The sequence below is a fragment of the Numida meleagris genome, chromosome 5, assembly GCF_002078875.1.
Source record: "Numida meleagris isolate 19003 breed g44 Domestic line chromosome 5, NumMel1.0, whole genome shotgun sequence".
Lineage (NCBI taxonomy): Eukaryota > Metazoa > Chordata > Aves > Galliformes > Numididae > Numida > Numida meleagris.
Window position 1 is genome coordinate 65,005,116 of NC_034413.1, and position 25,706 is coordinate 65,030,821.

The 25,706-nt window shown below is 40.8% G+C and overlaps 1 protein-coding gene across 4 annotated transcripts in view; it reads right to left on the reverse strand.

Annotated features, from left to right (window-relative positions):
- The window catches only part of TMEM163 (transmembrane protein 163), an 88,572-nt gene continuing 62,998 nt past the window's right edge, over positions 133–25,706 (reverse strand). For 2 of the 4 annotated variants that reach the window (XM_021397963.1, XM_021397959.1), the window contains 4 exons: positions 22,361–22,457; positions 9,448–9,559; positions 4,983–5,124; positions 3,848–4,001 (listed from right to left, as the gene is read on the reverse strand). In XM_021397963.1, coding sequence (XP_021253638.1) covers positions 3,941–4,001; positions 4,983–5,124; positions 9,448–9,559; positions 22,361–22,457 — 412 coding nt within the window. In that variant the 3' untranslated portion in view covers positions 3,848–3,940. Of the gene's footprint in view, positions 2,851–3,847; positions 4,002–4,982; positions 5,125–6,351; positions 8,116–9,447; positions 9,560–22,360; positions 22,458–25,706 lie in introns of those variants that run through there. The other 2 variants (XM_021397960.1, XM_021397962.1) reach the window with 2 other exon arrangements.

Sequence of the window (25,706 nt, forward strand, 5' to 3'; positions counted from 1 at the left end):
CAGAGTGTTGTCTTTCAAGATCTGAGTTCCTACTCAAGGAGCCAGGGCTGCTCGTGAAGGCGTCTGCTCCTGCGGGTCTGCAACAGGGGGACATCAAGGCAAAAAGTGCTGGATGCTGGTGCTGAAACGGTAACGTCAGCTCTACAGAAAGCGAACCACGGTAGGAGCTTCTGGGGTTCCAGCAAGTAACAGCTGTCGCTCACAGCATAGGCAGTGCCACGGGTTTCTGTCCCTCGCTGTGGGCTGAGGTGAGGGTGGCAGAGTAAGGGGTGTGGGCAGAAAAGTGGTGGGGTTGGTAGCAACAGCCCTAGCTGACAAAACGATGTGCTTCCCAATTACTTGCAAAACAAACTCTTCTGCAAAGGCTTTCTATCAAATGCACTTTCAGCCCTCCAGCATCTGTTCTTGCTGGTGCCCGTGTCGCTCCTGGCTGTCCCCGCAGTGTCACCGTGATTCTGCTCCCAAGCTCTGCCAGAGGTGCAGCTGTGCCAACCCCAGCATGCAGCTGATAGCGTGGAACAGGTAACGTGCAGGAGCTGGACGCTGCCTCCCCACGGGCTCATCCTGAGGCTGGTGGGAGCAGGAAAGCATCCGGCTCCCAGGTGTGGGAGCAGTAGGACAGGTCCCTTGATTGGCTGGTGTCTGATTTAATTACTCTCCAATTAGATAACCTGGACCCACAGGAATGTGGGTTTGTGCCCTTCCTGCCTCAGTTCTGGTGCCTGATGAGCAGCACCTGTCAGCGCTGTGCTTTGTCACAGCTCTGCTCCATGGCAGTGCACAGAACGTAGCAGCAGCGCATACCTGAAAAGCAGTGCTGAGAAATTAAAAGTGCTGTGAGGAGAGTGAAACACTTGCAAGTTGAGGATGCAGTACCCACACAGATCCGTGTATCCAGGGATAACATTGGCTCGGTAGCTTCAGTGCTTCCTTACCTCTATGGCTCCTGGAAATGTCTATGCACTCCCAGGCAGCTGGAACTGCAGAAAACGTTGTGTTGGGCAGTGCCAAGGTTAAGGTGATGGTTCCAAGTGCTCCCGAGCTACCCCTGCTGTTGGAAATTCCACCTTCAGTTGGCGTTGCTGCAACCTGGTTGTTATCTCACAGTTAGAGAGTAGCTGGCACAGACATGTAATAAAGAAAGCTACTACAGCAAATGTTACCTTTGAGGGTGGCTGGCTAGAGCAGAGCATCCTGGTAAACTGGATGAGCATTGCATTTAGTTTCTTTCCAATTGTAAAGAGCCATAAGAAGTGTGGCAGCCAGGGGTAGCCGGTTTCATCAGCATGGATTAGTGCTCATTTCTGAGTATCACTAGTGCCTGGTCTTTTTCCTTTGAAGTCTCAAGTATTTTACTTATTTTCTTGTATTTACCTGCTAATACCAGAAGAGCGTTGAAGCATGCTTGGTAAGTGAAACACTTCTGCTTTTAGTTTAAGTTACTCTGATAAGAAAAGTACGAGCTTGTTTAGCCACATCTCATTTTCAAGGGTTGTGCAGTTGAAGTCTGTACTTAGAGCCATCCTCTAGTAAAGAGGATTCCCTCAGCTTTGCTTCATGGATGAGCACATCCACAAGGTCCCTGCGCACACGTTGCACTCAGCGTTTTAACAGGCTCCTTTAAAATGTGAGCTGGCTTAATGTCCTACATGCTCTCCATAGAGTAGGACTTCTGTGCCACCAAGCTCACTGCAGTTAGGCATTTTGCCACAACCCATTTTACCTTCTTGCTGCTCTTCTGGGCGCTGGTCTGTCTAGAAACTGGCTGCTGTAGTGCACAGCCCTGTGGAGCAGTGCTTTGGGTAGCTCCCAAGTGTCATTTAATGACTGACACTGGGACTACAGAAGCAACAAGATCCCTGGAGGGGTGGAGAAGGGCAAACAGTACTAATACAACTAGCAAAAAACAAGAAATGCATAACATAGCTATGTTCAAGCTCTGGTTCTGTTATTCTGGTGCTGAAGATGCTTGATAAAACTGAGTTAATCAGCAGGGAAATGCATTTTCCAGGGCTCTCTTCAGTGAACTTGGAGTTACAAAAGGAACAGAATGGGAAAATATCAGGACTAAGCAAAAGCAAAAGGAATTAGAAACTTGTGCATGAAGAAAGGGCGTTGGGGTGGTACGTGATATTTAGAAGTCCACCTAATGAGGACAGGGACAGTTCCTGTACAATACATCTTTCTGCTGAATAAGCTTAGGAAGTACCTCCTCTGTCTTGTCAAGTGCTGTACTTCCATCTTACGCTGAGTGGCGTGTGATGGTGCCTGACATCACCCAGAGACAGCAAGGCTCCAGAACAAGTAGCACCAGAACACTAACAGTAACAACATTAAGGAGTTTGTATACAAACAATTATATAAACTTAATCCAAAATATATGTAAACCAGCTATAGCAGCAGAACAAAATTCATTCTGTAGTAAAGACTTTTCTGTTCTGTTGCAAGAGAGCGCAAGTGCCATCATGGCAGTGCTGTGCACCTCCCACTGACACTGTCAGGCCAGCTGCACCTTTTGGTGTCTCTTCCTGCACGCATCAGTGGGAGTTTGCCTTTACTAAGGACCCTGGGGAATCGGGCTGAGAACTTGCTGTGTGACATTCGATGGGAAATAAGGTTTCAGATAACATCAGTAAAGAATTAGTGTCCCAACTTTACATCAGTCACTGAAAGTCTCATTGTAAATCTACTCTCGTTTACATCATCTATTGTATAGTAAGAATGGGGATTTCTAGCTACTTGGCTACTTACCACAGTCCTATTTCAACCTCTGCTGTGGACTGTCTGCTATTTTTAATCCACCTGTGATAAACAGAAGTAATACACTGGCTCTGTGCTGTGAAAGCCAACCTGAAATATATAAAATAAAGAGAAAATGGATATAGCCAGAGAATCCAGTTTAATAGGCTGCTATACAGGAAGACTGTGCTCTATGGTACATTCTGGAAATAGTTTTTAAATGTTACTTACGGTATTGTATAAAATAGATACCAGTTTTATTGTTTATACATCAAGTTTCTTTGATAATTCAACCTGCTAGTAAGTAATACATAAGATGTGTTATGAAAGGTGAGCAACACTTTACAGAACAACCTAAATCTAATAAATAGATCTCTATATCTCACCACCCAGTTGAGCCACTGCTGTGCCATCGTCAGACTACAGAGCAACCACAGTCACACACACCGACACGTCTGTGCAAAGTATAATAGAATAAAAAGTCCCATTCCTCAGGCAGTTTCTCTTCCTTGCATGACTTCTTGGCTTTGGTCTGTACAGTAATACTGTGTGTGCTTGTTTGGTCCATGCAAAGCAATCAACAGTGTCTTCTTAAGAAAAAATAGAATTGAAATTGAAGAGGTATCGTTTCAGTTAGTTTAGGGCTAAAATGAAGAACCACTCTGATCCCAGAAAGGTTTGTAACCACTCTTTCTGTTGGCCTGTTTAAAAAGGGATGAGGGGAGATCCCACGCAAGTGTTTCAAGCAGCACGGCTCTTAGAATCCACTCTCTACAACAGGATATTCTGTTAGCCAAAGAGGTTAGCAAGGATTGTACTTCTGTTACAGCACGTGTGTAGGAAAATACAGGCCGGGGCAAAAAAAAACAAGATCTGAAACTGGCACTTCTTTACCCACAGGTTTATCACATCATTAAGAACACTTTCACTCTAGAATATACAATGTGGCAGCCAGGTTAAAACTGCATGTTCTCTATTGTCACAGGAATCAATAGCATGTTTGAAAGAAAAACGCTGCTGTTTCACTGAATTGCAAGCAGTGTGCACATATGCCAATTTTACAGAGAGATTTCCCATTAAAACAAACTTTTAACAAAAACAGACCACGGGAAACAAACTGCATATTTAATAAAATACCATTGGCACCACTTGCCAAAACTGCTGTAGTTCTACAGTCCTTACAAAGAAGAGGGTGTGATCTTCACTCGAACATCTCATAGTGGCGCGTCTGCTGTACACGGGGCACCATGTCAATGAGCAACCTGCCAAGGAAAGCACAGGGGTGGTTATGCAGCGACGCTGCAGGGACAGCGCGCGGGAGCAGAACCATGGCTTGGGTGTAGCACGGTTTCAGAGACTGTTCCAAAGGCTTCTCATGCGGTGTGGTACATTTAAATACTTCAGCACTGATTGGCCTCTACGGTTTTCCAGATCAGCTAGTTTTGAGAGGGAAATAATAGTGATTATAGCCATTTTTCAGAAATGGCATTCTCCATTAAAATGTTAATTTTCCAAGGTTGAGGGAAGAAAAACACACAGCTTCCAGCTGAGGACTTACTGCATCCAAGGTCCACCTCCCCGCAGACACGATTCCAATTTAATAAGATGCTGCATCTCCCCTTTTTATTATGCCAGAAAGAGCAATAACATGCAAAACCCTCAGATTCCTTGCAGGCAAAGGAAATTGTAGCAGAGCTTCATCTGATAGTATTCTACTTCTGATGTCTTGAATCAATAAATCATCTTAACATTCAGTAGAAACAATACTATTTGAAAAAAACTGGCTAACTTTCAGTTCAGAAGTTGTTACGTGGTGGGAGCTAAGACAGAAATCAGAGGTAAGACCACTCCTGAAATTTTGACTTCTTGCCTTAAGACTATGGTTTCTTTAGAGAAAACAGTGCTTAGAAACATGCCATAAAAACATGATTTTGCCCAAGGTTTGTGGTTATTTATTTTTTGAATATTTTGAAGCCAAAACTGTTTTGTTACTATATTTCCAAATTTAGGTATAGAAATGTCCCACTAAAATGATTCTAATTTCTTTTAAGTTCTGGCTTCTTTCTGATTGACACGAGACAGTCTTTTGTCCTTTTCCATGCTCTGTGCTTCACTGTTGGCAGCTGGTCTAATAATTCCAGTAACTGGAGTTACATAGGAACTTCAGAGCTATGGCTTTTTACATTAAAAAGACAGCCCATCTGCAATACATACTGAAATACCTACTAGCAGGAGATACTCACTTGATTCCATAGGCAAATATTGTAAGTCCAATTAAAACTCCTATACTGCCATCCAGATACCAGACAGAAGAATTGTGTTTAAAGACTTCTGCGCTAAGAAGGATGGAAAATCCCATTATTCCACCTACAAGAGAGTTGAAGCCTAGACAGGGGGAAAAAAAAGAGGAAGAACCAAATCTGAACAGTTCAATCTCACATCAGAAGAGTTCACCTGTAGGGAGAAAAGCCATGGTTGTGCCAGTAGTGCAGAGAGGGCAAAGACCCCTGTGCGAAGGGCCCTGTGTGCTGCTCCCCCGTGTGAGGGAGGCAGCCGAGCCATTTGTTCACACCATTGGCCAGTGATCTGCAATGCTTCCTTTCTACCAATCAAACTGGGAATATTTGGTGTCTGACCGTGTTTTTAAGCTCTGTCTCTTGTCTGTTCTGATATAAAAGAGTTCACATCCATTTCCTTGTACTGGGTGTCTTGATGTAGTTGTCCCAGCCGTTTCTCTGTTGAGTTCCAAATCCTACTTCTAGCTGCTGTTTGTTTCAAACAGCTTTCCTTTCTTGATGCTAATTCCTTCAAATGCTGGACTGCTCCATGTTGACTCTGCCAGTGCAGCACTTCTCCCTCTTGTGGCTCATCATCATGAATCAGAACCAACTACCCCTGAGCTGTAAACCAGTGGCTGGCTGGCTGCAGCCCTTTACACCGTTATCTTCCCAAGATCACCTCCATAAGGTGATTACCATGGCAGCACATACAGAGAGCCCTGAGTGGAACATCAGTGAGGATCAGTAAGGGACTTGAAGTCTCTTACTTTCTCTGAATAGGAGTCAGCTAGAGTCCAGGATCACCAAGATGCACATTAAAAAGAGAATGGTTTTGCACAATAACTTTTCACAGATCTTATCTCAAAGGTTTTTACTCCATTCCAGATATTTATTTTCTTGTATGCGGCACTATAGCTTGGAGCTGCATGCACTGCTGACTGCATTAGGGAAGGCATGCGATAATCGCAGGAATAGCTTTATATCTATTACTCCTAAGTTCTATAAACATCATTTTAGATTCCTCTCTCTCTCTTTTTTAAACTGTTCCTTTCTAAGATTGTCCCTTCAAAATCTTTCCAGAGCTTTTAGAGTAATTAGTGTCATTTTTCCTTCAACTCTTCTTTGTTAGTCTGATTATTTTTCGCAGTCATTGCTTGTATTCTTTTTCTTTCCAAACTTCCTTTTTCTGATTTTTCTGTTCTACAGTAAGCCAGAATGCATCACTGTTGTGCTACAAAAAAGATGTCACTGATAATGCATTCATTTGGTAGATACCTTGACAACAAAGGAGAAAGTCTAACTTGAAATAGCCTACATTTTGTGGTAAGTCAACTCTAGTCAGCCCATGTCCACCAACAACCACATGCACAACACTTATTCCTGAATGTCTCCTTTGAGCCAGGCTGATCCCATCCCATCCCATACTAAGTCATTTCTGCAAGATGTAGCTAAAATTTGACTACTCCTATAGCTGAAATACTTTTATAATCCATCCATATTTTAAGATGCACCAGATTATTGTCAGTAGGTATTTAAATGCAAAGGAAACCTTGCATGGAAAAGCACGTGTTACTTAGCAAATCTGTGGGAGAATGGGGAATACAAAGGTATCAGGCTCATGAGAAAAGGATTTGGGATTGCTGGGATTTTTTGAGACTGTGGTAGTACCCTTGGGATCACAAATCTTGCATATGCACGCTCGATTGCTGGAATAATTATACCAGTATATCTAAACCAGCATACACCCATACTTTTTTTGGTTCCCAAGAAATATAACATACTACTTCTACTGTAAATGAAAAATATATTGCGTGTGCATAATATATTAAATATAAATAAATTAATTCACTATAAATTTAAACCAGTGTTAGTTCCGTGTACCTGCTTAAGCCAGATTGCATTAGGATGAAATCCAAAAGGCAGGAAATCATAAGACATTTTCTTGTCATTATTGGCTGATGTTTCCGAATGATCTAAAAGCTACTTGCAAAGGAAATTGTCCTCCTTTCCTGACTGTCATTCAGTCAAACCTTTCCTTGCTGGTGTGGCAGGAAATCATGTAGCAGCTGCAGGTACGAATCCAGACACCATGTTCTGTGCATAAGGTCAGCACAGGAAAAAACTGGTGGCTAAATCTGGGAAGGAAATGGGTATCTAAAACCTACAGCAATATTGGCTGATATTGCCTGTCTGCCTCATCATTTGTCCTTTGAGATGGTACAACATTCAAGATAGGAAAGAGCTGTTTTTATTATCCAAAAGGCCATGAACTTTCGTTGTACACAAACTGTACAAGTAACATTTTGCTTCATAAGGATTAATTCATTTAGGCTTTAAAAAAAATCTGTTGTTGCAAAGCCCTATTATAAAACAAAACAAGAATCCTTAACAGAGATGGACATGTGTGAGAGAAAAAAAATACATCTCTTTTTCAGGAAGAAAAATGTATGCTTGAGTTACGCAAAACAGTTTGCTGGTCTACAGCCAGTGATGAGGGGAGGTAAGTTAGCAGGAAACAGAAGACACTAAAAAAAGAATTGCAAGGGAGTGCTAAATCTGTCGGGTATTGAATCACACTGTCTCCTCCTGATTGTTAATAAACTAAGTATATATGTAAATATTTTTTTTGTGAAAGAAGATATTTAGCTACACATGGTAAGACCAGCCTCCTACATTTTCTAAAATAGTTCTAGAAGGAGAAAATAGAAGTAATAAGCAGAACAAGGTAATTGGATACCTTATTCCCTAATTTTTTTTTAATCAAAGAATGAGCAAGCTCCAGCTCAGAAGCAATATAATTAGCACAAGGATGTAATTAGAGGGGAAGCAATTTCTGTGTCATGCAGGAGACCAACTCAAAGCTAGAATTATTCGGGAATTTTTCAGCTAATATTTTGTCTGAAAAAGCTGACTGTTTAAAAAACAAGCCACATTTTTTTTTTAGAGTGAGGGTTAATCTGCCTAGCAAACATGACCTGCTTACACTCTGACAGCAAAAGAAGGCAGCCTCACTGGTCTGCAGTTCCCAGGATCCTTTCCAGAATCCATTTTGCAGGCAGGAGCTCCTTTTGATTCAAAATGTCTAGAGCAGGAGGGTCTGCAGTAAGGAAGAATCATAGAATTAGCTAGGTTGGAAAAGACCTACAAGATCATCCAGTCCAACCATCCACCTACCACCAATAACCCCACTGAACCATGTCTCTCAACGCTATATCTAAATGTTTCTTGAACACGACATAAGAAACAGCATGGTCCATTGCAACTACACATGCAGAGAAGCAGTAGCTTAGTTCTGCCCTCTGCACTGCTGTTTTGATTCTTTTTTTGCTTATTTTCTATTTAAAACATAAACAGTCATGAAGAATTCATACAAGTGGGACAGTATAAAATGTATGCATTCCCATCCATCACACAACAAAAATTAAGTAGGTTTAAATAACTTAAGATAAAGCAATTATATGCATCCCAAGAGTAAACTGAAAATTGAGTTTTCTTAAAGTGACATTTTTGGCCGAGTAAAATAATTTACATTCCACAGTCCATGAATCATTTACACTGCCCTGCGTATCCTTACAGAGCATTTCAAACTGTCGTGTGATGGAGATTTGTAGGGATCTGTGACCTCTCCATCCTCCCCTGGGCTCACTTGTTTGCAGAGCAGACCTGGGGGGCTTGCTGAAGATCCACGAGCTTTGACCTCGTAAGTGAGAGGAGAACTGGAGCTCCCCCAGAACATGCCTGACGTGTACCTTTAAACGAGCAACAGCTGGGCACTATGCACCTGCACCGAGGGCTGCAGCCGCGAGGGCTTCCAAGCACTGCATGAGTTTCACCATGTGACAGACCCTGACAGGGTGCAGGACGACAGGCAATGGCATTGTTTTCCCTGTGTGATACTGTACTGGCTCTACTGAGCAGGTGGCAGGAAAAGAAACCGGAAAAGAACTGGGGCTGCAAATTACCTCTACAGGAGGAAGTATGAATGGTGGCTGCAACTCCTACTGAAGGCAGGGAGGCATTTTCTGCAACAGACTTTCTATGTCTGAGCTGCAGGGATGAACTTGTTCACCAGGTGTAGGCAATGAGGACAGATGTGACTTAGCCAAGTCTCTATGAATTGTTGTCATATCCCTACATTGTACTCCAACCTCTGACAAATACACACAATGTATATTATGTGCTCTAATTTTCCATTACTGCTCACTAGCTACCCATTAACTGTTTGACTTCCATCAGACGTACTCACTGCAGCTGCTGCAGCTATGTGAGAAGCCAGAGGTACCACAGATTGCTCTGTTTTGTGTTTTTTCGCTTTCTCATTTCAATATTCTTCCCCAGTTGCCCTTTTGCAGGGGAACACTTGTGTCTCTGGGTCTACCACATTCCCTGGGAGAAGCTGCAAGTGCAACAGGTTGATATTCACACTCACCATCAGTTATCAGCGCTCTGCTTGTAAGCACCTTGCCCAGCATAAACTTGATTACTGCCAAAACAGTGCAGAGGATGCCACTCAAAACTGAGACACTATACAGAAAGTCATCCTGAAAGAAAAGATGTCAGACATTAGTATATTTTGTGGTCCCGTGCAGTATAATTAAATGACAAATATTAATAGTATGCAATTATTTGTGCCATTAAAATATACAACCTGAGAAAAAGACTTCCTGAGTTATGACTTCCAGACAGCCGGTGATTATTTTGCTTATACTACCATCAGTAATTGCTCTTGCAAACTTAATTAATGATGCTTCCAAGCAACACATTTTGAATAGACTCAAACTCCCGAGATTCAGGAGATGATCCACCTGCCGGGCTGACTGCGGGCTGCCTAGTAACCTAATGCCTAATGCAATCAATAAGGAAGTCTGCACGCAGGATGAAGGATTGAGATCCCACTTACCAGACCTCTGTTGATTTTTTGTGTGCAAGAAATAATAATTTAGTGTTGTTTCTGAGTCTGCAGTTGCTTTGGCTTTGTTTGGTTTCCTTCTTTCCTGAGGTAAAGTCTTGTCCAAGCAACAGCCTTAAGAGCTTTACTTCTAATGTGCAGGCTTAGCTCTTAGAAAACAAATTTTCACAGCTACAGAAGTATCCACAATGCTTAATTTGTGTGTATAGCATGGGCTCCCTAGGTTCCCTTGACAGAAAGCTGAGTGTCTATGTAGGGCAAGTAAGAGTATCTATCTGCTTGTTGTTGAACATACTATCTCTATCAGGTTATCTGCAGGCACCCGCCTCTTTCTCCTCACTATTTGGTGTTCAGGGGTGCAAGGAAACTGCTGGGTGCTGAAACACAGCTGCTGCAATCGAGCACCTCACAGCAGTCTCTGTGTTTCTTCTTCTGCCACCTAACCACAGCGCTTTGAAATAGATTCATTTATTACTCTCAAAACAAGCCTTAATTTAAGCTGTTATAACATCAGTACAAATAAAGGAAATAGCAAGCATATTTTTATCTGCAGGTCTAAGCGGGCCAGTGCCACTGGGACCCTGTTACTGATTAAAATATTCTGGCAAAAACCCCCATTTACAGTAAACATTGTCATGACAATTCATCATCAGCTCCATCCATTTTCGTTATTTCAGCAGCGATTCGAGGCACAAAGAAATGAAAACAAAAAGAGTCGTGAAAAGCTGCTTAGGAAGATACCAGTAATTGCAGGTGTAATGTGCTCACATCCCCAGAGCATATCATTCAGTATGTTTTAGTACAGTTTTCTACGTTGTACTTTCAAACTACTTCATTCTCCATCTGCCACGAGCTCATTCCCTCTAGTCCTGGTACAATATTGAATATTAAGACACAGAGTGTGCTGAGGGAAAGAGCACGAAACAGAAGCAGTTAGAAAACAGAATTAAGGCACCTGGGTAACAGTGGGATAAAAAGCAACGGTAAAATTATTCTACCAAAATGACTGGAAAGTACTCAAGCAATTTTGGAGGGCTAGGGAAGGACTAGGAAAGTTTGCTTGGTGTCAGCCTAGCGAGGAGAGCTGGGAGCTTCCAGAAGATCTGAAACAACACCAATGCTTCCACAGCTGGACAAGCCCTGCAAGAAGCACTTCTCAAGTTCATGTTCCTAAATGCCGTGCATCTTTCTCAAAAATGTGTATTTACCATGCCCAAAGATTCAGTTATGGTCTTGAGATTTTGATCTAATCTCAGCTAACGTTTTACTAAAGATTTTAGCTAATATTTTAAATAGAGTAAGACTTGGGAATAACCTGAAGCAGAACAATAGGTAACATCAACCGACAGACAGCTAGCAGAGTGCCTTTCCCACATGACTGTTCTGTAGATGAACCAATTACTTTTCACTTAATTTGCAATAATAAGAGCGGCAAGCAAACCTGACCAGGATGCTTTAAATTGTATGAAGGCCCTGCATTTCTTTTTCTTGCTACAGAATACCAGCCCAGCTGGTCACTACCTGACAGCTGATAGGAACGGCCTCTCAGCAGTTATGGCTGCTGAAAAGTCAAGCGGGATTTAAATGGCAACTATGGAGGGCATGAAAAGAGCAGTGCAAAGGGGTGCCACATTATTTTGATCTTTTTTGTTTTTCTCATGTCATAGCATGTAACACTGATTTTTGGGGTGAATTCAGGTTGTTTGGGTTTTCTCGGTGTTACCAAACTCATGGAACTTAGGCATGCGACTTGACATATGTTCCAGCTATTGTATCGTGATCAAAATTCATCTCACTAATTGCTTTGCTGGCAGCCAAGACAACTTAGTTCTTGAGTAAATTCATCAAGCTAAAATTTTACAGAGAATTCAGGAACTCAAAAATCTTCCTAATTATTTTTTTAATAATAAAGCACAAGCGCATCTTGTCTCTAATGCTAAACTGACAGCCACCAATACTGCAGAAGATCTGATTGATCAGAGCTTCTTTGCCATCACAGTGAACACAGAAAGGGAAGAAACTAAAAATCTCCCCTTCTTGCTTCAGTCTGTTCAGAACAGGTTTTGTCAGAGGATTCCATTCCCTGTTTTTTCCTCCGGATGCCAAACCTTAATTCCTAACGATCTCCAGCTCGGCGCAGTTCCACGCAGCACCCACACGGAGGCGGCCGACACTGCAGTACCAGGCGAGGAGACAAAACTGAAGTGTAAAAAAAAAAAATCACCTACATTCACTCCTGGGCCTTCGCTGTGCTTGCTGGATGTCCAGACAGCCGGGAGCTGGAAGAAGAAGCATCTAGCAAGAAGGCTTTGCAACAGGGCAAAGAGCTGCTCAGAAATGTGCTGAAGGGAACAACACTGACCTGCCCTGATCCTCAGCGCTACGGAGCACCAAGAGTTAAACACATCGTACTGCGATGGGAAATGACTGCCACTGAACTAACCCATCCTTGGGAGAAAGGAAGACAAGAGGCCAGAATAGAGAGCTAAATTAATAAAATAAGCCCGGCCATCTGGCACTGTCTCCCTCAGGATCTTCCCTCCACCGTGCCCCCTCTGTGTCCCTTTGCCTTAGCATCTGACGGTCATTAAGAGCATGAAGCACATCTTGCCAGACTCACTGTACGTATTCACAGTGTTGTTTTAATTAAGGCAGCAGCAGCAAATTGTGACAGATGATAAAAATTTAAATTCTGATCATTTCCATATGATAAAAGCTTCTCAGCATTGTAAATAAAGCTCCTTCCTTTTCCATTTCTTTTGATCATATTCACTCATTACTGTTACACTGTACACGAAACCTCAATGAATGGACATATGCACCTAACTAGATGGCTTCATCTGTAAAACAACAGCGTGCACAAAGCTAGCTGCTCAGCCTGAATGTCCATCTCGTTACACAGCAGTTCATGTTGTGACAGTGTCCCAAAAGAAAGCTTTCCTATGATGCTTTCTTAGGTCCCAGGAAGGGAATAATAGTGGTCAGCGGGCAGCTTTCCTGCATTTCATCCAAATGCATCGTCCCCACCGGTGCAAAAGAGAACAGAGGCCTTCAAAAAAATGTGACAAATCTTTTGTCCCCGCTCTCAGCGATCTCCCCAGAAGCAGCCATCTTATGGCTTAAGGAAAATTTGTTGACGATGATGTGACTTTGATCTTTCTGCATCTATTGTAGAAACTAAAAAGAAAGCTGCAAGGGAAGGTTCCGTGCTTGGCTAGGTAGGAGGAGATGCTTTAACACAGTTCTCAGGCTAGTAACTAAATTTTAGCTGATTTGTGCTCCTAGCATCTTCCTAGAATGTCTTACTAATTCTGACTTTAAGACTTCACCCGACTTTCAAACAGCATTATTTCTACCAATTATTTTTTTCCCCTTCATCCTGCATTTAACGCCCTTTACATTCATTTCCGTTCTGGGGATACAGAAATGTTCTCATTTCACCTTAAGTTTACAGCATTGAGTGAAAAGGTATATACTGGTATTGGAGAATGAAGGAATCCTCAGCGCTCCTTACCAGCCGTCACAACACATGTAAAATTAAGGTTAAAATCAGCATGCGTGTTCCTCCTCTCTGGCCCTCCTGTACTCTACCCCAAGATGAGTTGCTGCTCCTCTTCCCACAGCTGCAGCTTTCCTTCCACTCCTCTTAGCTTTCTCTGTGACCCGGCCACAGCTGGGAGCTGCTGGTACCGCTCCTTCATCCCATTCCCCTCCCTCCTGCCCAGAGAAGGCAGTGTCTTGCACTGTTGCACATCTTCTCTGCTGAGCCTTGCCTAGGAAAGAAGGGTTTAAAATAAAATGAGACATCTTGGCTCAGGAGGGAGGGATGTATTTCTTGGAACGCTGTAGCCGCTGTTGGCAGAAGCGATGTTGTGACTAGGCCAAACCGAGCCGGCTTTGTCTTGTAAAATATCGATTTTGCCCCTCTCTGCTCCTCACCACCTCACACATCCCCGCAGCGGCCTGCTCCTGCAAGCACCTCAGCAGCTCTCTCTCATCTCACCCAGTCCAGCACGCTGCTACGAGCCTGCTCTCTGAAGTTAACCACAAAGGACTGGTTCCCCTGCTCTTCCCCTGAAGGATGGCGTTTGGATGGACAGGAAGAGAGATGTCTGTAATACAAACGCTTTTTGAAGGAGTCCAAATTTCTATCCCGCTTTCTCACAAGTAATGAATAGTTTATGTAAGCAGTCTAGAGGCAGCTCCTGGGGGGCAGGAGGGCCCGTCTCGCCATCTCACCAGCTGACTTCAAAAGGGAGGGTTTTCATTGCTTTGCACTGTCAGAAAACAAACCGACAGCCCCGCATCTGACTCAGGTAGCAGACGGAGATACAAAGATCTATTATTAGCACCACCAAAAATTCTTATGAATGCTTAAACTGGCTCCTTTAGTGCTGAAGCACTGTGACAAAGCAATTCCACAGAGCAGAGCACTTCAAGAAGTAAATAATGACGACGGCAAGGTAAGAGCTGATCACAGGGCACAGCACAGCCCAGAAGCGGGGGGCTCTGACCACAGGGCCAGCAATCCGTATCACATAACCCACCGCATGGCCAGCGCTTCCTTCCTATCACCGTGCTAAGGACCTGAAGGCAAGACTGTTCATCTTTCGTCACTTAAAAAAAACTTGTGAGCCAGAGCTGACCAAAAGTTATCAGCTGTATTTCAGGTGGTTTTCACATCTGTAACATTCTCACCGATCTGTAGCAACACGTGTATTTAGGGTTAAATTCGTTGTTTAAGGCCAAACCACAAAGCATCAAGCCACATGAAATATTACTGTAATAATTATAAAACAAGATTCTAAACTATAATATATTCAGTCATTTGATTTGAAATAGTATGCAATAAATTATATGCATATATGAGACAAAGCGTATAGAGAAGTATGTATAAGTACATATCTTAGGCACATATAGTCACAAGTAGCATTTCTTATGTTGCTATTGACCTCTAATTCAGCTGTTGATGTTAAATATGTTACATATTTATTATAAATGGTTGAATTAGCAAATAAACTAGAGCTCAAAAAGCTACACCATGGCACTCCTAGTTTCCCCGTCCAACAATCAATAATATGTGATAGAATTACATGCAGCCTAATCTTACAAGGGATTTCATTTATAAAAGCATCGGAGGCGCCACATCAGATGTGCATCACGTCTTTTGTATACAAATTGATTACATTTCCCTTCTTTGTTCTGAAGGAAATGTCAGAAATATGGCGTGATGCTTGCCTACTCTTGCAAAAAAGTGTCCTTTGCCATACTAATGAGGACAAATGCCAAACTGCATTGACATTACATGTGTTATACTATTATCTAGGGAAACATAAGCAGTAACTGAATAGTAAATGGATATTGATTTACAACCCCAGGTGAAATTAAAACAGTCACTCTCAGTGCTGCTGGGTTGGGCTGCTTTTAGCCTTCTCAAAAAGAAAAAAAAAAAGCTTTCAAATTCTTTGTGGCACCAGTCAAACTGATATATACCATTTTATACTTATTATTCAAGAATATATACTGATTAACATTAAGAAGGTAAAAAGGCAAAGGAAAAAGAATTTTTATTGGAGAGTTGTCAAATGTTAACACTAGCAAATCCAAACACAAAACTGTCAACTGTCAATGCTTGAAAATTGTGCTTAATCTGAGTTTTAAGCATAGAGATCAAAGCATAATGCCATCAGTGTTGTGGAGCATCACTAAATATATGCACCAAGTCCACAGGGATGGTACTGGCTGTGGATACAGCTCTGAAACAACAATAAAGGAATGGTAATTCCTCTTCCAGTTGGGAATTGTCTTACTATGGCCAACCTGGGCTGGAGAAAAAATGCTGTAACAATAGGGAAAATATTCTGAATCTGATAGCTAGGAAAAAAAAAAAGTAAATCGCTTCTGAGCCATGAAGAAGTGATTCTATTTTAGGTTCAATACTCAACACTGTAGGAAAAAGAAAACCCTTAAATTATGTGATCTGAGAATGATTCATTTAAAATTAAGTGGAAGGGTAAACACAAGGAAGGTTTATATTCCCAGTGCCAAATGTTGATTAACTTCCTAAGTCAGACGTAATGAAGAACTGCTAAAATTATCAGAAAATTTAATTCCAAATACCCTAGAAAGAAGAGCAGCTGGCCTACTTCTAACAATTCCAGTCAGTGCGTTAGGAACAAAGAAAGTGAGGAGGAAAAAAAAAAAGAACTGACGAGTGACAAAATTTTTCCCTAGAGGTCAAGAGTATGACACCAAAGTAATAACTGTGGCATGTCATGCTGAAACAGATCCTACAAAAATAAAGATTCACAGCCACAGCTACATAAGAAATAAGAAAAGAAAGAAGAGGAATTTGTAACTGTAATGGTACATCCCTCCGTCTTGGGGGAAAAAAAAATCCATGCAGGATTTTTGTGACCTACCTGTGCTTTCCAAGTGAACGTACTCATAGCCACTCCTTCCTCCAAACATATTCACACAATGTGTAGGCACATGCACTGTATAACTCATGCAGAGAAAGCCCAAGACAATGTTACACACTTAAACAAGAGCGGAAGGCACTGCCCAGGCCTCTCTACAGCACATCTAATCCTACATTTTTTACCAAGAAATCTAGAACAAATATGCAGGCATCCTAGCTATTTGATAGCAACAGGAGAGGAATAGTAAGATTTCCTCCAAAATCTTGCCCCAAAACAAGTGTTTATGAATTTAGAGGTGTGTCACTACATCTCTAAATTCATAAAATATGAATACTTGAATTAAAAATATTTTCAGACAAATGAGAAAGGAGGTCACAGCCTGATAAAGAAATAGCTTGTGCTTATGTGTTGATGCATGCAGAAACTGTGTCTACATACACACCCACACAAATCTGTCTCCAAAAGAAAATGAAGCATCTCTGCAAACTCAAGGCAAGTTTAGATGTCAGGCGGATTCTCTCCAGAACATACACCAAAGGTTTATCTTCTTTTACAGTCCAGGCTAACTGGGGAGGTCCCAGCTGACTGCTGGTTACCAAATCTGACTCTGATGTACAAGAAGGGCAGGAAGGACTATCCAGAGAATTAGAGGCTTGCTGGTCTGACCTCAGTACCAGGGAAGGGCACGGAGCAGATGATCTTGAATGTCATCTCACAGCACATACAGGACAATCAAGCAATCAGGTGTAGCCAGCATGGCGTTCTGAAAAGCGGGACCTGCCTGATTAACCTGATTCTGTCCTCTGGTGCTCAACAGAAGACATTTCCAAAGCTTCAAAAACTGCCCCATATAGAAAAAATTTTTGGTTTCACACTATTCTTCACAAGAATTGTAGAAACATCAGAGGAATTGCCACAGTAGTACTTGCAGTAAGTACGATGGGATATTCACCTGCGGGGCGCTTTTCATTGTTCCTAGAATTGTATGTGGGAGAAAAACAATCCATTATGCTTCTCACAATAAATATTCAATATTGATGGCTTCCAGACTGCTTGGACAAACAGATCCCTTTGGTTCCCTTTAGTTTCTCCTACATGTATGTCTTATCATCAGCCTTACAATTTATGATTTCAGGAATTAACTCATTTAAAAACACAGTAATATAATTCTATGGACCAGTTGTTGGAAAACATTGCTCTATATCACAAATATTGAAAATGCTAGCAGAAGGGATTCTATTTGAAACCTTGGGGATAAATCCATATCAATTATTTAAAAAAAAAAAAAAAACCTTTTTCCCATGATAGCATAATTAATGTAAGAACTGAATTCTATCGTATGTGAATAATTAATTCACTGGCCAACTCTCCTGACACAGAATGTCATTTTTCAGATCAGGTTTCTTTTTAATTATTATATAATGTAATGCGCATAGGGAAAATCGTAGGCTTACCTAGTAGTGGCAATTTCTGAACAGGCAATTAACTGCAGGATATGGAATGTACAGTTTAAAGTTCTGCGGAAATATCAATTTAGCGCTGAACTGTAATTTGGAAAATGAATATAAAGTATCAATCTCTGGTGACTCTCATGATTGAAGGTATATGGGCTCTTTGGGCTTCACCATCTGAAAATGGAGACAAAACTGAAAAGAAGGTTACGAAAAAAAGACAGTGATGACCAAAGATAATGAATATCTCCCATGTGAGGAATGATTAAACAGAAAAGTTTCTCCTGCTGTCAGAAAAGACAAGTGGGACATATGGAGGTAGACTTATGACTGGGATGGAGGTTATTAACAGGGAAACAATGATTAAGTACCTCTTCCAATACAGGAATTATGGAGGCAACTAATGAAATTATATGAAATTCTACCATTCCATGATTCTATGAAATCAGAAAGCAGTAAAACCACAAAAGGGAGTATTTCTTCCCACAATGCACAATTACAGCATCATATGATATTGTCGATACTAAAGACATATGGAGCTTTAAAAAGTGTTTATAGAAATTGACAGAAGGATATCACAAGCTTGGATCCCCAAAGCCAAGGGGCTTGCTGAGATGCAGCTTACCAGAAGCAGCCCCACCTGCTGCTGCCAGGATCGTGCTTCCCAAAATTTTGAACTTTGGGACTACTGTCATTCAGAATGTTTCAGTGAAATTACATTCAGTGTGGCACAAAAGAGAATTCAGCTAGGTGATTGAAAAATGCCTCACTGAGCTAAACCTGAGACCCAGGCCTGCAAATCAAGTAGATCCTCTCTGCAATCTAACAAGGAACTATGGATATTCAAGCCCCTTACCTAATGGATGGGGTGCTCAAGCTGGAAATGCCATAAGTACAACTGGCATTCTCTTTTTGGGTGTCTGAATCCTGGTGAGGACTGTCAGACCTGCAGCTTAAATCATTACATGAAATGACAGAAATACCAAATAATCCTATTCTAAATGTCCACAGAAACAAAATCAGTGTTTCAAACACTTGAAAAAGCATTTCAAATGATTTCTCAGTCATACACATTTCACAGCCTTTCTTGTTAGCAGTATTTGCATGAAAGCCACTTGGCCAACATCCATCCACTTCAAGGACAACAGAATCTCTCTATTAAAGATCTCAAATACTTTTCAAGGAAAAATCTTTCTCACTACATTAATAGTAAAAACTGACAGATAATAAACACTATATCTTATATACAACAAGAAATACAACAAACTTTGTATAAGTGATCCAGAATGATTCCAAAGTGATTAACCATGTTTTTAGGTTTTTAATCTTAGCATGCTACAACTCATTAATGGATACTTGATTGCTTGTTCTCTTTCATTTGTTAATCTGTCCACACTGCATGCAATTTTCTCCAAAACTTGCACAAATTAAGATGAACACAGGAGAAACAATTGCTTCCAATTTTTAATTCTGACAAAGTCACTGAAGTTTACAACAAATTAAGATGTAAAAAACAGACTATATAGTTCTGACAGTGATGCAATCAGCTGTGTTGCTCAGCACTAATGTTCTTGTTAATCTTGAATCCCACATAAATATTAGAGCCACACTCACAAAACGATTTCTGTCTCCAAGGAAGATTGACAATATTAGTTCTGTGATCAGTATATGAATACCGAGAGCAATATTTTCCAGTTGGGTTTAATCACATCATCCCCTCTGACGGAAGTCACACGTTCAGAATTTCACACCACAATTTGAAAAGACCTTTAATGATCTTTGCTTCAAGAAAGACTGTTTCAGACAAACTATACAAAAGCATCATGCAATTATGACTCATATGTGAGACTTACACTGTAACCTCTATCATCTTACTCCAGTAAGGAGCTCTTCATGCTTGTTTTTTATGAGTTTGGTGTCCCTAAAGCTCTAGATAAAAGAGTAGAACCAGAAGCATTTGAGCAGATTTCCACTCTTCTAAGTTGATGGCATTGCCTAAGCATCTGCAGATGAGCTAAAAACATTTTTGACCAGCAATGACCCAAAGAACTGGGAAGAACAACTATTTCTACTGAGACAGTGAGCACTGAGTAATGCTAAGGGAACATTACACAAATAGAAAATCATTATCAGATTAGGGCACAGCTAGAGCAACAGAGCAGGTATCTATTGAAAAACATTCTTTTCCTCAAGTACTTTTAATATAGTAAACTTTACATTTAATACCTCACTGACTATTACTCACAGTAATATCTTTACTATAATGCTGTTATCTCCGTTTGTCTTTTTTTTTCTAGAGTTATCCTTAGTTTACAATGAGGTCTTTCAACTGTCATGAAACCCTTACCTGAATGAATTTCACACAGTGAGGTATGCTGGAAGACTTTAAGAAGAGAATCCTTGCCATGTCATTTAAGGGACGTAGGACAGAAACATCCTGTATTTTCATCCCTTGTCCTAATCTACTGTCCAGGCAAAATCAGAAGGTATGAAAAACTCTTTCTGTGTGCATGTGGCATTCACCCTGCCACTAGCCAGCCATAGTCTGTGCCCTGCCAGACGCATCTTTCAAACAATTGATATTACTTGAGAGTCAGACAGCCTGATGTCACAGGAACAAAATATTTATCCTCATACTGGATCGAATGTAAGCAGAATCCACATACTCAGTACAATTTTTAGGCCACCAAAGTCTGAATCCGAGGTAGTCTGTCATAAAAGGGATCTATGCAAATTATTCTACAGGACATTTGAAACATAGTGGGACCTGCTCTTTGAGGACACTTTTCTGTAGATTTCGAATTTTATTCCTGCTTTACATACATTTCAAAATTAAAAGTTAAAATATGAGAAATTACAACATGTCTCAGAGACTTTTCTTTCCATGTAAGAAACAGAGTCCTCACCTACAGACAATACCTGTAATGATGTAAGATGCCAAACCTTTTAAACTTTTGTTCCTACTGCTGAAAGTACTAGTGCATTTATTTACCCACAATGAATTAACCTGAGTCATCCAAATTAACCTGATCCACGCTACCATCAAGCCTTCTTGGCTTACTTCTGCTTCTTATACCTAGATTTCATTTTCTCACCTAATACAAATCAAACTGCAGCCAGATACCTGTTTGGGTATAGCTAAGTTAAGAGGTTGTCCTTTAGCTGACCATCACCGTAGGGTCTTCCCCCACCCTTACCAGGATTTCCTTCTGCCTTGCTGGCACAACAGCATCCATGCTCGCTCCCTAGCCCAGTTCTGTCACAATGTTTTGGTTGAGTTGGAGAACTGACTACTAAAAGTGTTTAAGTTAACCTAGATCATTTTGACAGAACCAGGCTGGGGAATAACCACATGTGCTGTTTACACTGATAAAACTGTAAAGTAAATTAGTAAAGTAAATTAAAGTAAATTATGAAGCATGGAAATGGGGAAAAGTGACATGCAAAGAGAACATGAATCACTTGCAGCCAAACAATGCATTTGGCTTCAATTCGATACTGCATTAATTCACAGGCTTTCACTAGGTTACTTATGGTTGTCCAAATTTCACTATGCTACTGAAAACTATGTTCTGTAGTTGCCCGGTTTCTCAAAAGTTTCCAGGACAGTACAGCGCCCAGTAGGTCATCTGCACTTGCTAACATGGGTAATGGATTCAAATTTCATTTTAGCTTTTTTTTTTTTCCAGCTCTGCCTCCATCTCTTGGACACAAGTAAGGAGTTGAGGTTTCTCTGCAATTATATGTGAAGAGTGATACTTGTGTGGAAGAGGTCCTGATGTAAAATTCTGTGTACACTTACAAATAGACCATACTTCAAGGCTGAATGCAAAAGGCCCGTGTCAGGTAGTATACACAATAACTGAACCTAAGCCTATCTTTGTTTGGGCATATTAGGAAAAGCCTTCTGGGAGTGGAACCACTGCCAAACGGCTCTTCCAGTGAGTAGCTGATTTGGTTGAGTAGAGCTCAGGGAAGTTAATAAGTACTGCTGGAAGGAAGCAAGAAGATAGGACAGAGCAGAGCTGAGATAAAGGCTGCCGGGGAAAGTTGCTCTGTAGGCCAAGTAGGAACCGGCTTTCATAACCAAAACAAAGCAGAGAGCAGGAGAAAAACCCTTTGTGATGCTCCATGGTGAGCTGGTTGAAAAGCCGGAACTTTCACCCAGCATGCTCCCTTCACCTGTTTTATTCTTGCTACTTGTACATGGCTTTGGAATTGGAGGCAAAAGCTGGGGAAAAGAAAACCTTTTTTCCAAATTAGAAACAAAATACTGAAACAATAGGAATGCTAAACTGTGGATTCTCCTATCAAAATTCCACCACTTCCATTAATCCCAGAGAGAATGCCGCACTTTAAGCGAACTTCTGTAGTCCTGTATAAAAGTTTTAAGTGATTATGCCGAAAAAGATCTGGCCTGTAAATGTAACCATAGAGAAGAGAAGGTGGAGTCAAGCCTATAAAAACCTTTAAAGGCTAGAAGGAGACATTGGCCTTTCCCTGTCTTACTGGCAGCGTGAAGGATAAAGCAAACATTTCAAAGAACATGAATCACCTTACCACTTCTGGAAGAACCTTCTTTGCAAGATCGTGGATAGCTTTGATCACAATACATATAGATGATAGGAGGAATATGACACCCAAGATAACACAGGCTCTAGGGGAAAAAAAAAAAAAAAAGAGTTAAGAACACATCTGGAGTTTTCAACTCTCTCACTGCTGATGCATAATAAACAACAAAATTTTAATGGTAAAAAATCTTATATATGTAAAGATAAAGGCTGGAATTAAAGAACAGAACGAAAAGAAACGTACAGATCCTTCCCAGGTCTTAAAATCTAGTCTGTGTGTGAAAAGACAGGACAGATGTTTCAGATTGAGAATGGGGGAGAAGAACATGCCTCTTCTGCTCCTGATGATTTACCACACAATCCCCTAGAGGTCTGTTTCTCTCTGTCTGTTTTTGTGTTTTGCTAAGATCTGGCACTAGAAATAATCAAGGGAACTTCATTCCCTTCATCAAGCCAGAGCAGATGTTTGGTAGATCTGAACAGTAGCATAACAGAACTTGAAACCTCTGTATCCTCACCAAATCTCCTAGAAAAAAAAAAGATTTTAAGTGAAATTATTAAAATATTCAGCATGTTAGGTCACTAGAATCACTTTACAGGTTATCCAGGAGTCTCTCAAACCTGAATGTCAGAAATAAGAATCATGACATAACTTCATAACATTAGGTGCAGAATTAGATGCTTTCTTCCTGCCCTGCAGAGCTTACAATCTAGTTTTAGAGAAAGCAAACAAATGGGACATTGAAGAGACAATGAAATAACAGAATAATTGCTGTGAATGGGATTCAGGCACAATGAGAGGCTTACAGAGTAGGTAAGGCATACCCAAAACTTCACAGTCAAAAAGAAAATTCTTGATTTTGTTCAAATATAGATTGATACTACTTTGAGGTGGCGTTTGTCTTGCTTAGAAATACTACAGGATACAAGGCTTTGATTTTCTCTACACAAACAATAACAGAAAGTCTTGATAGGTATTGATATATCCATAACCATTTTACTAATAGCTCGCAGATAAAAATTCTATTAGAAAATGGCAAAGTACTATAAACACGTGCACAGTGAGAGCAGTTTTAATGTTTGAAGTCTTAAATATTTAAGTGATTTCTATACGTACATTTTTTTTCTTCAAAATTTATATTTCCTTTGTTTGGTATTCATCGTTTGGTACCTTTCTGTTAGCTCAGACTATGGATCCTGTAACTATTCCAGCAGCATGCTACTCTTTTTAACAATTCAGACATCAGGCTAACTGGTGGTTGGCAGCACATGTAACGCCCACATCAAACTCAACCTAGGGACTGCAGTTGGACTGATACTGATCTCCCCAAGTCAGAAGACACAGCAGTGGTGCAGGTGAGCAGCTGGTAATTTTATTATTCCTCAACACAGGGAACACTAAAACACACCATGGACAATCCACGTAATCCTGTAGGCAAGATCTCATAAAGAAGCTGCCCTTCTCTAGAGTACAGAAATTGCAGAGGCCAGCAGCCTTCCCAGCACCAGAGTGGTAGAGTGGTATATGCTAGACCAGTGATTTGTTTCAGGTAGGCACAGATCTGTTACATTTGCAGTTAGAGTTGATCAGTAAATGGCCAAAGCTGTGGGAGGAAAGTTCATCTCTCAAGAGGGATAAGCAGAATGGAAAATTAGAAGGCTTTCAGTTTTCTGCTGCATATTTGCAAGCAGATCCCTGTTCTGCCACTGATTCCTCTCAGAGCATTACAGCTTCACCTTATCTGAACGGATTGCTGCAGAGAGACCTGTCCAGAGCCTCTTGACCTAGTGCTGCCAAACTGAAAATTTTTCAGTACGACCTTTACACATTAATACTCTAATATTTAGCACTGTTATAACCTAGAGAGTTTATAATTCACAATCCTTCACAATCAATTCTGTTGTTATTATTTTGTTTTGGAGTAGACAGGTACTAAAATTTCTACTCACTTGCCTGGGACAAAAGCAGGAGTTAAGCACTTTGAGCACAGAACTGGTCCGCAGAAGTTGGCCATTTGCTGAGCCAGTGACAGGGAGAAACAAGAGACAAACACCTTCTGCAAGAATTGCTGATATTTCATCTGAAAGCAAAACTGATAGAAAACCCTTTCCATCATTCCCAGCAGGCTTAAACCAACATAACCACAAATCCTTCAGCTGGGAACAATACATTAAACTTTTTATGCTGATACATTCTGTTTTACACCAAGGCAAAAGAAGACAGTGAAACATCACCTTCCCTTGGCGTATCTTCTGAGGAAAACAAGCAAACTTCCCAAGGCCTTGGCAGCAACCTTGCTGGCACAAGCTGAATGTGTCCAGGGAATGAGCACTGGCCCCGACCAGTGCCTGGATTCAGCTCTCACTTACACTGGACTCTTTGTGCTTTCTTTGTAAACTCTGCCACCACACAATTCTAACAGCAATTTTATATCTTTGCTTGTGCCTGTACACAAATAATAACTTCAGCAGTCTTGAGCTGCTTATGTTATTTCCTAGATAAATTTTACTGTGTCAGAAAAATTTCCCTATACATACTTAGCTGGAAATAGCTAAAAGAAGAAAGAAAATCTACATTAATTACAGTGACAAGAGTATTGATAGCAGAGAGAAATACAGTCTGAGGCTTGACTCAGCATTCAGTCAAGCTTAGCTTCTCCTTTACAGGCTGGCTTTTGGAATCCACAGCCATACAAAATTCATGAGTAATTGCATAGTACTTTAAGTGCTAAAATACATGTTTCTTGTCCTCTTGAATAGATCAATTTATCTGCAAAACCACTGGAACAAAATGTTGCACAGTAACTTCTTTCAACCTCTTCTGCCAGAGAAGTAATTTCTACCTAAGCTGCAAACCATGCAAAACACAACTAAATAAGAAGCCTCCAAATAGTAATCTGAAATTTAACTATCATGCATAATTAAAAAAATAGATTATTGTAACCTTGCACTTTTCAAGTCATTAGACAACAAAAACTTTCATACGAGCTTGTTAATTTCCATCTGCTACCAATTACACAACTGTTTTGTATCTAAATAAATTGTTTCCAGCTGCAAGTGAAGGGTGTTAGTGTCAAGGCTGTAGGTAAAAACAGTTTCATTAATAACATTCAATTCACTGGATGAGCCAATTGCCATTTCTAAACAAGTTCAAGGCAACTCAGAAGAAACTATGAAAACTAAGGGACAAAGAGCTAAACAGAAATTCAGTTTGACTGGAGAAAACTCCTGTTAAAAAGCTTGATTATGGGTGTGCTACAACCTGACAATTTCCTTTTTCTGAAAGCAGTACTACAACTTATTATGGTACCAGTACAACACGTATACAGCCCATG